The following is a 12,837-nucleotide window of genomic DNA, read 5'->3' as shown; positions in this document are numbered from 1 at the left end:
CCCAGTGCCGAGGCTGATGCAGGGCTCCGTCTCATGACTGTGAGATCATGACCTGAGCTGAAATCAGAAGTTGATGCTTAACCAGTTGAGCCACCCAGGCGCCCCTTAATATCTTATTCTTTAAAAAATGGAAAAGTTGTAAATGTTTTAGTTCTCCTTAACTAACTTCTGCTCGGTGCCATCTACTTGGAAATAAGCTTCCCCTCTCCATTTTGAAGAGCAAGAATTGAGGGAGTAGGAAATGATTTTACCCAGGGAAGAGGTTAGGGTTTAGATACCTTCTATGTAAAATTTAATAGTCAGACTCTAGGCACTAAGGGTTTGTCTGTTATATATATAACCTGTGCCATTAACATTGGAAAGTTGAAACAATAAAAAAGATTAAATTTGCTTCTAGATGAGCCATAGTTGAAACTTATAATTTAGCATAAATTGTATCCTTACATAATAAAGAGAAAAATTATCTCTTATTTTATTATGTGTTAATTAGTAACTAAAGGTTCCCTTGAAATCCTCAGGTTAAGTTGTAATAGCTTCTGGTCTCTTATAGCTAAAAAGAGCACGTTAGGGATATACAAAAGTGATTTTAGTAGCAAGTGTGGGCACTGATGTATATACCATTCAACTTAATCCATTTAATTCATAATGCCATTATCTCCCTATTCCTTGTATCACGGTTATTGTCACATTTCAACTCTGCTGTCTCTGGATTAAAAAAAATCAATATATTTCAATTTGTGGGGGTAAGAATTTTCTTGAAAAAGTAGATTGTGTAATAATTGGATTACTTTTCTTTTCCTCGTCAACATAGTAATAATAATAATAATAATAATAATAATAATAATAGCTCACAGACTTAAAGTGCTTATTTTGTGCCAAGCATGCTGCTGAATGCTTTCATACATGTCTCGTGTAATTCTTCCAACTACTTGGTAGGGTAGACATTTATCATTATCTTGATTTTATAGTATTAGGCTCCGAGGGTTAAGGATTCACAGTCACACAGCTAGTTAATACTTAGTTGAAGATTGTTTGTCTAAATTCAGAGCCTATGTTCTTAATCACTGTACTGTTTTACCTTCACCATATCCATCCTTAGTTACATATTCACATATTTGAAAACAGTATTCTCTTGTCTTTGTGCTTCTCACACTTTAATGTGGATGTGAATTACCTGGGAATCTTGTTAAAATGCAGATTATGATTCACTAGATTGGGGCAGGGCCTGAGATTCTGTCTTTCTGTCAAGTTTCCAGATGATGCTGATACTGCAGGTCTATAGACCACATACTTTGAGTAGCAAGGGTATATTTGTATACCCTTATACATATATAAGTAGAGCTTATAGCTAGCTGGAGATTTGAAATGCTAGTATTAAATGCCTCATTACAGTAGAATTTGCACAAGGCCAAATTGAGTTAGACAAACTTTATTATTTGTTTCTTTTGTTTTTTAGAAATTAAACTGTAAGGAAATAATTGAAAATTTGGCAAAAATTCTTAAGAGACATCCAGGTATGAATTTAAATTATAGCTTTAAAACAACAAAATATTTTTTAGCTTTATGAAAATTATTTAACATAATGAAATTTTTGTGTTTGTTTGTCTTAAATCAGGTTTAAGAAACATTTTGCCTATAACTACTGCCAAAGTGCCTATAGTAAAATTTGAACATAGACGAAGTGGTTTAGAAGGCGATATCAGTTTATATAATACATTGGTGAGTTTCTCTTTCTGTATAGACCCAGGTATTTGTTATTTTAAAAGTTTACAGATCACTGACCATTTATGTTTAGATGTTTCAAATGTATTTTAAGACAAAAATATTTTTATGAATCGTCTTGATATTTCCTTCACATTGAAGATTAGTTTTTGATTCATTTATAGGTATTTTAAGTTTTACAATTATATATTTTATTTGGATTGTATTATATCTTTTTATCTGATTTCTGAGTTTAATTTTAATAAATTTGAAATGATTTCCAATATGTAATTATTTTTCAGGCTCAACATAACACAAGAATGCTAGCTACTTATGCAGCTATTGATCCTAGAGTACAATACTTGGGATATACTATGAAAGTGTTTGCAAAGGTATTTATTAAATAGTTAATGATCTGCTTTGTTATAATACTCATGATAGTTAAGATGATATATATGGATGTCAGACTTGTGGCAAATATCTTCTCAGTTTTACTTGGCTGAGCTTTTATTTTATTATTTTTAATGTGTACTTGTTTTTAAAGCTTATTTTTTTATTTTGTGTAAGAGAGTGTGAGTGAGTGGGGGAGGGGCAGAGAGAGGGAGAGAGAGAATCCCAAACAGGCTCCATGGTGTCCGTGTAATGCAGAGCCCAATGTGGGGCTCAGTTCCACAAACCATGAATTCATGACCTGAGCCAAAATCAAGAGGTGGATGCTTAACCAACTGCACACCCAGATGCCCCTGTTTATTTGTTTTGAGAGAGAGAGAGGGCATGTGCACGTGCTGACACTTGTGTGTAGCAAGGTAGGGACAGAGAAGAAGAGAGAATCCCAAGCAGGCTCCACACTGTCAGCACAGAGCCAGATGCAGGGCTCGAATTCATGACTGAGATCATGACCTAAGCCGAAATCAAGAGTTGGATGCCCAACCAACAGAGCCACTCAGGTGCCTCATTACTTATCTGAGCTTTTAAAGGGAAGCACTCTATTAAATGATTTAAATTTATACCTGTTAGAGTAGGGTGAGTCTTAGTTTTTTCCTGTGTGTGCTCTATTCCTATGTGCAATACTTTTGTAAATTTCTCAGTGGAGTAAAGATTTTCAGCCCCAGGTCTGGGAGTTGGCATATCATACTGAGTTAGGTAAGAATCTCTGAGTTAGGAAATCTGAGATTTGGGTCTAGTCATAAATTTTTCTAAGAAAACAAAACAATAAAATGTTGTGTTTCTTCTGTTATAACACTTATAAACTGAATTCTGTTTTCTTGTTTTTCACTAAGTGTGTAAACTCTATGAAGATGGAGACCTGTATCCCCAGTTTAGCGTACCTGCTTTGTGGTAGCTATTCAGTAAACAGTTAATTTTGTGAATGTGTTTGTGGAAGACTTCTAGTAGTGGAGTGAGTTGGTCACGTTTTCATTTAGTAAAATCCACTCTTCCAGCAGGAAGACATATTTGTTTAGATATTCCTTTAGCATGTCTGTGGACAGAGGTCATCTTAGAAAAGAATGATGGAGTGCCTGGGTGGCTTAGTTAAGCATCCGACTTCGGCTCAGGTCATGATCTCACAGTTTGTGGGTTTGAGCCCCACATCGGGCTCTGTGCAGATAGTTCAGAGCCTGGAGTCTGCTTCAGATTCTGTGTCTCCCTCTCTCTCTGCCCCTCCTCTGCTGGCACTCTTTCTCTCTCAAAAATAAATAAACATTTAAAACAATTTTAAAAAAAGAAAAGAATGGCATTCAGACACATTCTCAAATCGTATTTGATATGGCTACTTTTGGATTCACCTCACAGAATAATTTTAGCATGACCATTTGCAACTACGTGGATGGAACTGGAGGGTATTATACTAAGTGAAATTAGTCAGAGAAAGACAAAAATCATATGACTTCAATCATATGAGGACTTTAAGAGACAAAATAGATGAACATAAGGGAAGGGAAATAAAAAAATAAAAACAGGGAGGGACAAAACAGAAGAGACTCATAAATATGGAGAACAAACTGAGGGTTACGGGAGAGGTTGTGGGAGGGGGGGATGGGCTAAATGGGTAAGGGGCACTAAGGAATCTACTCCTGAAGTCATTGTTGCACTATATGCTAAATAACTTGGATGTAAATTTTAAAAAATAAAAAATAAAACAAGTTAAAATTAAAAAAAAGTAATTTTAGCATGATGGGTCTGTACTCTTGTGGAGTTGTGGCAATGAAACTTAAAAGTGTTTCATATCAGAAATCATTCCTCTCCCTTTATATGTCAGCTAAAGTCTTAGTGGAAGTCTCTGAGGATTCTTTCATGATATTTTTCAATTAAAATTTTTGTTTTGAATAGTCAACTTATTCATGTGGTTTTGAATTTAAAAGGTCTAAAGGGATTTCTGCTGGAAAATCTCTTGTCCACACCTGTCTCCTAGCTAACCAGTGCTTCTTGCTGGAGGCAACTGGTGTTAAAAAGTTCCTCTGTGCCTTCCCAGAAATATGTCAGTATAAGCAAATACATAAATTTCTTATCTCCTTTTTATTACAGGTATAAATATACTGAAAACATTGTTTTGTATTTTGCTTTCCTCACTGAATAATAGATAGAAATTATTTTCTATTAGTATACTAGAGCTTTTTTGTTCCTTTTTTTCTTCCTTGTTCTTTTTTAATGGTGACACCCTGTTCCATAGTGTAGTCATCAGTTTTTTAAAACCTGTGCCCCACTGATGAGTCTTGTTTCTATTTTTTTGCTGTTAAAATAGTGCTATAATAAAAAAAAATTTAAGTTATTTCACATGTTTTTTGGTGTTTTTGCAGGATAAATCCTTAGAACAGAATTGCTAGGTTAAGTAAGATATACTTTTGTAATTTTGATATTGCCAAATTATTCTTCATAGATTTTATGCTAATTTATACTGCCATCTGTAATGTACAAGAGTGCCTGTTTGCCTATCCTCATAATAGTTTGTTGTTAGCTTTTGGATATTTGACATTTTGACGGGTTAAAAAAATAGTGTCTTCATGTAGTCAGTACTTCTGCATGGAATAAGATTCTGAAGTTTTATTTTCAATAATATTTCTGTTTCTTTAGCGATGTGACATTGGAGATGCTTCCAGGGGAAGTTTATCTTCATATGCTTATATCCTTATGGTGCTGTACTTTCTGCAGCAGAGAAAACCACCTGTTATCCCAGTTCTACAAGAGGTATGTTTTTAAAGTGTAAAGGAGTTTCTTGTGAAAATTGATCTACACATAGTAGATCTTGTGTAGTTTATGAGATCATGAAGGAATTTTTCCAGCATGGACAATTCTGAGTTTTCTTCTTCCTTTAATGTTATAATCATATAATGAACTTTTTTGCAAAATTCATTATGGGAGAATATAGACTACCAAAAGAATAATAGATGAACAGAACTATTAAATATCTTCTGCAACAGTTTTGTATTTCACAGTATTAGAGTATTGCAGATGATTATGAAAGTCTTGTAGCCATCGATGAACTCATACATCATATCATCTCAGATGCAAATATAAAGTTTCTTCTCTCCATAGTATTCTCCCTTCCCCTGCCTGGCAATGAGGTTTGGTATATTCTTGTGTATACTTTGGTCAACTTTGTGAATTTTTGTTGAGAGAAAACCCAAGGAAATTCTTCCTCATCTCTGTAAGGGTATGTTAATTGCAGTAAGTGTAAGAGTGTACATCAGAAGAAACAGATTGTACTCCTTTTCATTCAGATTTGGTGACTTAAGGATTCTCTTTTTGTAGCCAATTTATACTCTGTTATAGATTTAAGGGATTTCTTAATCATCTGTCTTTTCCTCCTCATTCTTGGCACAATGTGTATTTGCAAGCATTAGGGAGAATCCAGTTCTAATTTCTTAGGAAAGTGTTTATTTTCACATAAAGAGAAGAATCAGTTAGAATTGCTTGGCAATTCACATATTCTGACTTCACATAAACCGATAGTCATGGCAGAAAAGAAAATCACACAATAAGCAAGCCAAATGGTGAATGTCAGATAGCCCTAGTAAATTTTAAAAAGTTCTAATGAATGTCATGTGCTTATAGCAGCATTTCCTTGCCCCTTTTTAAGATAACAATGGAAAGGAATCAAAAATTTCAAATATCCTTTCTTGGCAGAAAATTTTAAGTTGCTGAATTTATGTTGAATGATGTGGTTTTTGACAAGGTTGTTCACAGTAGGATGCTTAAAATTTATCATGAATTAATGAGGCCTGACAAGGCCAGGATCATTCTCTGTATTAGTCCATTGTTAACGGCTTTAAATTTGGGGATCTTAAATGCATTATTGCCCAGGAATACCATAGCAGCCATTTACTATGATTTGCTATGACTTCGACAGAATACCATGACTAAAATGGAACACAAAATTTGTTTTCATGGTGGTTTGTCTATGTTGTGTAATTACATTACCCATGAATGAGATACCACTAAGGTAGCACTATCTAATGGAAAGAGCAGGCGCATGATTTTGGAGCCAGAGATACCTGATGTGAATCCTAATTCTGACATTGTGGCTTTCAAAAAGTTGCCTAACGGCCACTAGTCTGAGTTTCATCAACAGTAATAATGTAGTAGTATTATTTCAGTATTGATATAAGGTACAGAGAAATCGGATGCTTTTGCATATAGTAGGTGCTAAATGGTGCATGTTTTATTATCATCATCATCATTAGCAGATTTTTAAATATTATTACTGGGAAAATGTAGGCAGGACTATAGTAGCCAACTTCAAGAACTCTCCCATTATCTGCATAACAGTGCTTGATGAAATGAGAGGCAGTCCATGGAATGTTTTCCATCATAATGAGCTCAGATTGTGGGGGGCTTTGTGATACATATGAACTGATGATATATGGATTTTGCTTCTGGCATTTTTGCTTGTCATATGGGACCCCATTGTCCATTCTTGGCATCATTTAAGTATTGGTCATTGGCATTGATCAACTTTTAAGGGTAAGGATATGTTTAATGAAGATGATGATCTTTGACTCCATTTGTAATTGAACCTAGACTTGAAGTGACTGGGTAGAAGTAATGTTCTACTAAGTGTATTTTTCGTGGTTAACAGTACAAAGTTATGTAGGTCAAAAGGAGCTTTCCTAAGAGAATGGTTTTGCTGTATTCTAGAAAATCATCGTAAGTAAAGTACATTTTCATATAAAAATGCTAAAAAAGAATTAGGGAGTGTTTTCACACTTGATACTATGAACCACTATGTTTTCTTAGCTTATATCAGCTTAAAAATTGCCATTGAATGGATGAATCTTGAGGGCAGTATGTTAAGTAAGATAAAACAGTCGGAGAAATATTGTGTGATTCCACTTAAGTGAGGTAGTCAAATCCAAAGAGATGGAAAGTGGAATGGTGGTTTTCAGGGGCTAGGAGAGAGAGGAAGAGGGAATTATTGTTTAATAGTTTCAGTGTTTCATTTCTTTTCAGTGTTTCATGAAAAGAATTCTGTGGGTGGATGATGGTGATGGTGTACAACAATGTGAGTGTGCTTAATGCCACTGAACTGTACACTTATAAAATTTATATCATAATCATTTGTTGTGTGTATTTGTTATGTGTACACATAACATATTATTATGTTATGTGTAAAAAAATTGCAATTTAAATATAGCAGTAGAGGGGCACCTGGGTGGCTCAGTTGGTTAAGCATCCGACTTTGGCTCAGGTCATGATCTCATGGCTGGTGAGTTTGAATCCCCACGTCGGGCTCTGTGCTGGCAGCTTGGAGCCTGGAACCTGCTTTGGAATCTGTGTCTCCCTCTTTCTCTGCCCCTTCCCTGCTCGATCTCTCTCTCTCTCTCCCTCTCTCTCTCTAACAAAAATTAAATATAGCAGTAGATACTAAAATACTACAATTAAATATAAAAGTAAATATGGAAAACATACAGGGTCACTCCTTGTACAAATATGATTGAGATGTGTCATGAAGTTTTAGAGGGAGTACTGAGTGCTTGAATAGAAAATGATGGTGTTGAGAGAGAGAAAGAGAAGAGAGAAATGGAAAGAGTAAGTGTGTGTGTGTGTGTAAGAGAAAGGGAGGATAGAATTAATGCTTTTTCTAAGGGCTGAAAGAGTGGAAAGTTAGAAAATGAAATATGAGAGCTCATAAAAAAATTGGCAAATCAGTGATTAAACACCTTCCGAGGCCCACCCCCCAGGGTCCACTTCCTGTGTTAATCAGCCAACATAGTTGAGTTTGGATCACGGTGGTTACTCAGAAATAAGAATTATATCAAAAAGAATCAAGGTCTAAAGTGGTAGCTTGTATTATTTTCCATGTAATATCTATAATAGTATCCATAAGGGTAAAATAATCTATAAGGGTAAAATATTACACTTTGGCTCCTTTGAAGCCTTCATTTCTTTTTTCAAGGCAAGATCCCATATCTTTTGTTTTAGATATCAATATCTGTAATTGCCAGGCTCTCCGTTGTTTGCTTTATGAAGTGTCAGAATTTATGGTAGATAAGTGGTAACTGTATTTAAGTTACATATAAATAAAAAGCAACTTATTAGCTTAAGTTTCTGGAAACTTGATCACTTTATGAACATGCTTTCAGAGTAAATATATTCATTCAACAAACATGTATTAAGTATTCTCTATATGACAGGCTGTGATGTAGTAGGAATTTTGGCTCCAGTGGAAAGTTACAGTTTTTGCCTACAAGGAACATAAAGCTGAGAGTGAGATTAGATGGGCCAGACATGTTAATTTTGTAAATCACTGTACCATCTAAAATGGAAGGGGTGATGAGGGAGGACCACCTTATCTGATGGTTTTGGAGTATTTTCTGGTAAGCTCTGGGGACTCATTAGTGTACATGTGAGAAGTGAGATAAAGAAAAATGGGGTATGTTTCCTGTACTCAGGCTTCTATCAGAGTACCTCTGCTTTTTATCTGTTTTACCTATTAAGCTTCCAGGAAGGTTGCATTTTAGGAGAAGTTTCTACAGCTTAAGAGGAAAAGAAAAAAGGAAACAACTGACCTAATTAATCTAATCTCTCATTTTCATTGAGAATACCTAAGGGTTTAAGAGGATAATTGTCTTATCCGGAATCACTACTTGGCAGGACTAAGACTAGAAATGAAGTCTGCTGACTGTGAACCTATTGCAACTTTCTACTTTATTGCATCTTTTTTTTTTAAAAAATCTCATGGGATACTTTTCTTCTAGTAAAGTAGCATTACTCACCGCCCCCTTCCTCTCCTTGGTCGGGACAGTGAATTATTATGCATAATTAATCATGAAGCTTTTGGGGGCACATGGGTGGCTCAGTCAGTTAAGTGTTGGACCCTTTGTTTCAGCTCAGGTCATGATCTCACAGTTTGTGAGTTCAAGCGCTGCATCAGGCTCTGTGCTGGCAGTGTGGAGCCTGTTTGGGATTCTCTGTCTCCCTCTCTCTCTCTCTGCCCCTCCCCTACTTGTGCTGTCTCTGTCTGTCTCAAAAATAAAATAAAGCCTTAAAAAAAAACATGTTTAAAAAAATATCAGGGGCACCTGGGTGACTCAGTCAGTTGGGCGTCTGACTTAGGCTCAGGTCATGATCTTGTGGTTTGTGGGTTCAAACCCCACATTGGGCTCTGTGCTGACAGCTCAGAGCCTGGAGCCTGCTTCGGATTCTGTGTCTCCCTCTGTCTCTGTCCCTCCCCGACTCATGCTCCGTTTCTTTCTGTCTCAGAAATATATAAACATAAAAAATTTTTTTTTATCATGAAGATTTTACAGTTTTTATAAAGATGTCAGGGAAATCTACCTAATTTTCTCTCTAAAGAAATCAATGCCCAGGGACTTTTCAGCTTCATCTGACACAGATAACTGATTAAAAGTACTAGACCCCTTCCCCAAAACAATCAGTTCCATTGATTTCTTTTGGGTGTACATATCAATAGGTATTATGTGTTTCTGCATCTATGATCCTTTGATGAAAATTCAGTTTTCATTGTTTTTTTCTTTAGTTTTACTTCCTTATTTTTCCGCTGGATGTGTTTGGACAGGCCAAATAGATAACATCAAATGTGTCAATTTGTAGAGTCTCATGCTTTGACCTTCCAGATACATTTTATTCATTAATAACTTGACATCAAATTATACTATCCTGACATGTTCCTTTTGGAAGAAGTATTTCAATGTGTCTTTTATAGCTACATTCTGAAATGATTTGAGAATACTTAGGCTTTTGGGTTGGATGACTTGAAATCTGATAATAAAATTGTTTTTGCAGATCTTTGATGGAAAACAGATTCCACAGCGAATGGTTGATGGATGGAATGCATTTTTCTTTGATAAAACAGAAGAGCTGGTAATTTTTTCGTAACCTTTATGTTACAGAATGCTCACTGATACATGTTAGGATTTGAATAATTTTATAATTTTACTTGAGGTCCATATTTTGGGTAGGTATTGACATCTCTCTCTCTTTGTTCTCACTTATAGAAAAAGCGTTTACCTTCACTTGGAAAGAATACAGAAACGTTAGGAGAGCTTTGGTTGGGACTGCTTCGCTTCTATACTGAAGAGTTTGATTTCAAGGAATATGTAATTAGCATTCGGCAGAAAAAGCTGTTGACAACTTTTGAGAAGCAGTGGACATCCAAATGCATTGCAATTGAAGGTAATCATTTAACTGATATTACCTGAGGAACAAAATAAAACAAAACAAAAAGCTAGAGTTTCATTTGGGAAGGAAATTGAGGGGAGAACTAAAACACATTAGAATTTGGAAGATTCTTCCTCTTTTAATCTATAATTTTTAAAAATAATTTGCTGATTTGAATGGTCTGAGTTATATAGTATTAGACTCTAGTTATGGCTCCTAAGTTTATGTTATAGTGAACATAATTTTTAATTAAAAAATAAATATTTCTTTTCTAGATCCTTTTGACTTGAATCATAACCTTGGTGCTGGAGTTTCTAGGAAAAGTAAGTTTGAAATATAGAAATCTCCTGTTTTTAAAGCTCTCTTCTACATTAAGGTCTGCATCTTTATTATTTTCTTCTTTTTTCAATAGTGACCAATTTTATCATGAAGGCATTTATCAATGGAAGGAAACTTTTTGGTACCCCCTTTTATCCACTCATTGGCAGAGAAGCTGTAAGTTTACATAATTTGAATTCTGAATATTTTTTCTTATAAGAATTGTTCTTTGTAATACAGGAAGCCTTATCCTGTTTTCAAGTTGGTGTTAGGAATAGGGGAAAGAGATGATTATAAGCTCCCTGTATTGTTTTTTTATTGCACTTGTCATAGTCCATAATGAGATACCTATTTGCTAAATGTTGTGTATTTGTTAATCTGTTAAATTTTGTCTCCCTCATTAGACTGTAGCTCCATGAAGACAGGTCTCTTCACCGTCATACCTCTAGTACCTATCGTAGTGCCTGGCACATAGGATGTATCAGATAAGCATTTGTTGAATGAGTGAGGGTAGATATTCAAGAGTCAGTATCCTTAAAGTTTGAATTTTTTTTTAAATGTGTTTTAAAAACACCTTTTTTAATGTTTATCTTTGAGCGAGCGAGAGAAGGAGAGAGAATGCTCGAATGGAGGAGGGGTGGAGAGAGAGGGAGATACAGAATCTGAAACAGGCTCCAGGCTCCAAGCTGTCAGCACAGAGCCTGATATGGGGCTTGAACTCACGAACCTATGATCTCATGACCTGAACCAAAGTTGGATGCTTAACCGACTGAGCCACCCAGGTGCCCCTTTAAATCCTGAATTTGAATTGTTGCCTACTGCCCCTCTTCCATCTCTAGAAGTCTTTTTTTTTTAAATGTTTATATATTTATTTTGAGAGAGAGAGAACAGGGGAGGGACAGAGAGAGAAGGAGAGAGAGAGAGTGTCCTAAGCAGGCTCTGCCACTGTCAGTGCAGAGCCTAACTCAGGGCTCGATCTCACAAACCTTGAGATCATGACCTGAGCCGAAATCAGGGGTTGGGTGCTTAACTCACTGAGCTACCTAGGTGCCCCTTATCCCTTGAAATCTAAATGAAAATACAAACAGAGAGGACAGCACCAAAGAAATACTTTATTATTTGCTGAGGCTTCTGCCCTAATTTTGGTGTAGCCCTGGTAAGCTGAATTTGATAGCATGGAACTGAGAGGATTCCTTTTACCTGAACTGGGTGGCATAGTGTTTCCCATTCTTCTTGGTCTCATTCTGTTTTTTTGCTTGCTTTCTAATGGGAGGAGGTCTAAGTTTCACAGAAATTTCCAAGAGAAGCAATCTCAAGAGAGAAGAAACTGTGTCTCTACTATTGCCTAATTAATATCCTCAATCTTGTTCAGTACAATTTCCACTCTCTTTTTTTGGGATGTAGGGTAAGAAAAGTAGAAAAGTCTAGAGCTTTATTCCCTTGGAGCATTTTTTTCCTACCTTTTGGGGGGTGATAATAATTATAATGGAGAGAAATAAAATAACAGTAAAATTTGAAATGACACAAAAGTTGTATAAGAACAAAAATGTCAAACAAACGGAAAATCCAACAATAATTTTACTAACATACTCATTAAAATAGCAATAAGTAAAGAGCACAGTCAGATCAGAACAAATCTGATGATGCACTTATAAAACATTTTACCTGAAAATTGTGGGAATTCCAATTATTAGTGTGTGTATATACATATATATACATGCATGTGTTCCATAGAACCCAGCAGTTTCATGTTGTCAGACTTTTTAGGAGAATATTAAATTAGAATACTTAGTAAACTGGAAATGTGCTAACTTTAGTCTATGAATATAAGATTTTAGTAACTCATAATAACTCAGTATGTTATAAGCAGTTCTAACAGATATCAGTCTTTGGTCTTGAATATCATTTGGTATAAAAGCCAAATATCGGTTTGGGGCCTATCAGAAGTCTGGGCCTATGAGTTGGCTAACCATTTTTTGATCGAATTTTTCCTTTTTAAAAGTTAATATATAGTATTCTATGGCTTGTGTATTCTAGTCTGTTCTCCTTTGACAGGCATTTAGATTGTTTTCATTATATCAGTGTTACAACTGATGCTATTAAAAAATACCCTTGTTAAATAGTCTTTCATGCTTATACTTGCCATAGTAAAATTTATTCTTTCAATGCATATTTATTGAATTCCTACTTGTACTGATT

The 12,837-nt window shown here is 35.3% G+C and overlaps 1 protein-coding gene across 16 annotated transcripts in view; it reads left to right on the top strand.

Annotated features, from left to right (window-relative positions):
• Window positions 1-12,837, top strand: part of TUT4 (terminal uridylyl transferase 4) — a 149,778-nt gene that overhangs the window by 103,815 nt on the left and 33,126 nt on the right. For all 16 annotated transcript variants that reach the window (XR_008294865.1, XR_008294875.1, XR_008294870.1 and 13 more), the window contains 8 exons: window positions 1,457-1,514; window positions 1,616-1,719; window positions 2,004-2,093; window positions 4,774-4,887; window positions 9,946-10,023; window positions 10,158-10,335; window positions 10,596-10,643; window positions 10,733-10,815. Coding sequence is in view for 3 of the 16 variants with exons in the window: in XM_027059177.2 (XP_026914978.1) it covers window positions 1,457-1,514; window positions 1,616-1,719; window positions 2,004-2,093; window positions 4,774-4,887; window positions 9,946-10,023; window positions 10,158-10,335; window positions 10,596-10,643; window positions 10,733-10,815 (753 nt within the window). In the remaining 13 variants the exon portion in view is untranslated. The remainder of the gene's footprint in view (window positions 1-1,456; window positions 1,515-1,615; window positions 1,720-2,003; window positions 2,094-4,773; window positions 4,888-9,945; window positions 10,024-10,157; window positions 10,336-10,595; window positions 10,644-10,732; window positions 10,816-12,837) is intronic.

The sequence above is a fragment of the Acinonyx jubatus genome, chromosome C1, assembly GCF_027475565.1.
Source record: "Acinonyx jubatus isolate Ajub_Pintada_27869175 chromosome C1, VMU_Ajub_asm_v1.0, whole genome shotgun sequence".
Lineage (NCBI taxonomy): Eukaryota > Metazoa > Chordata > Mammalia > Carnivora > Felidae > Acinonyx > Acinonyx jubatus.
Note: the sequence above shows the minus strand (reverse complement) of the source record. Positions and strands in the feature narration are given on the sequence as shown.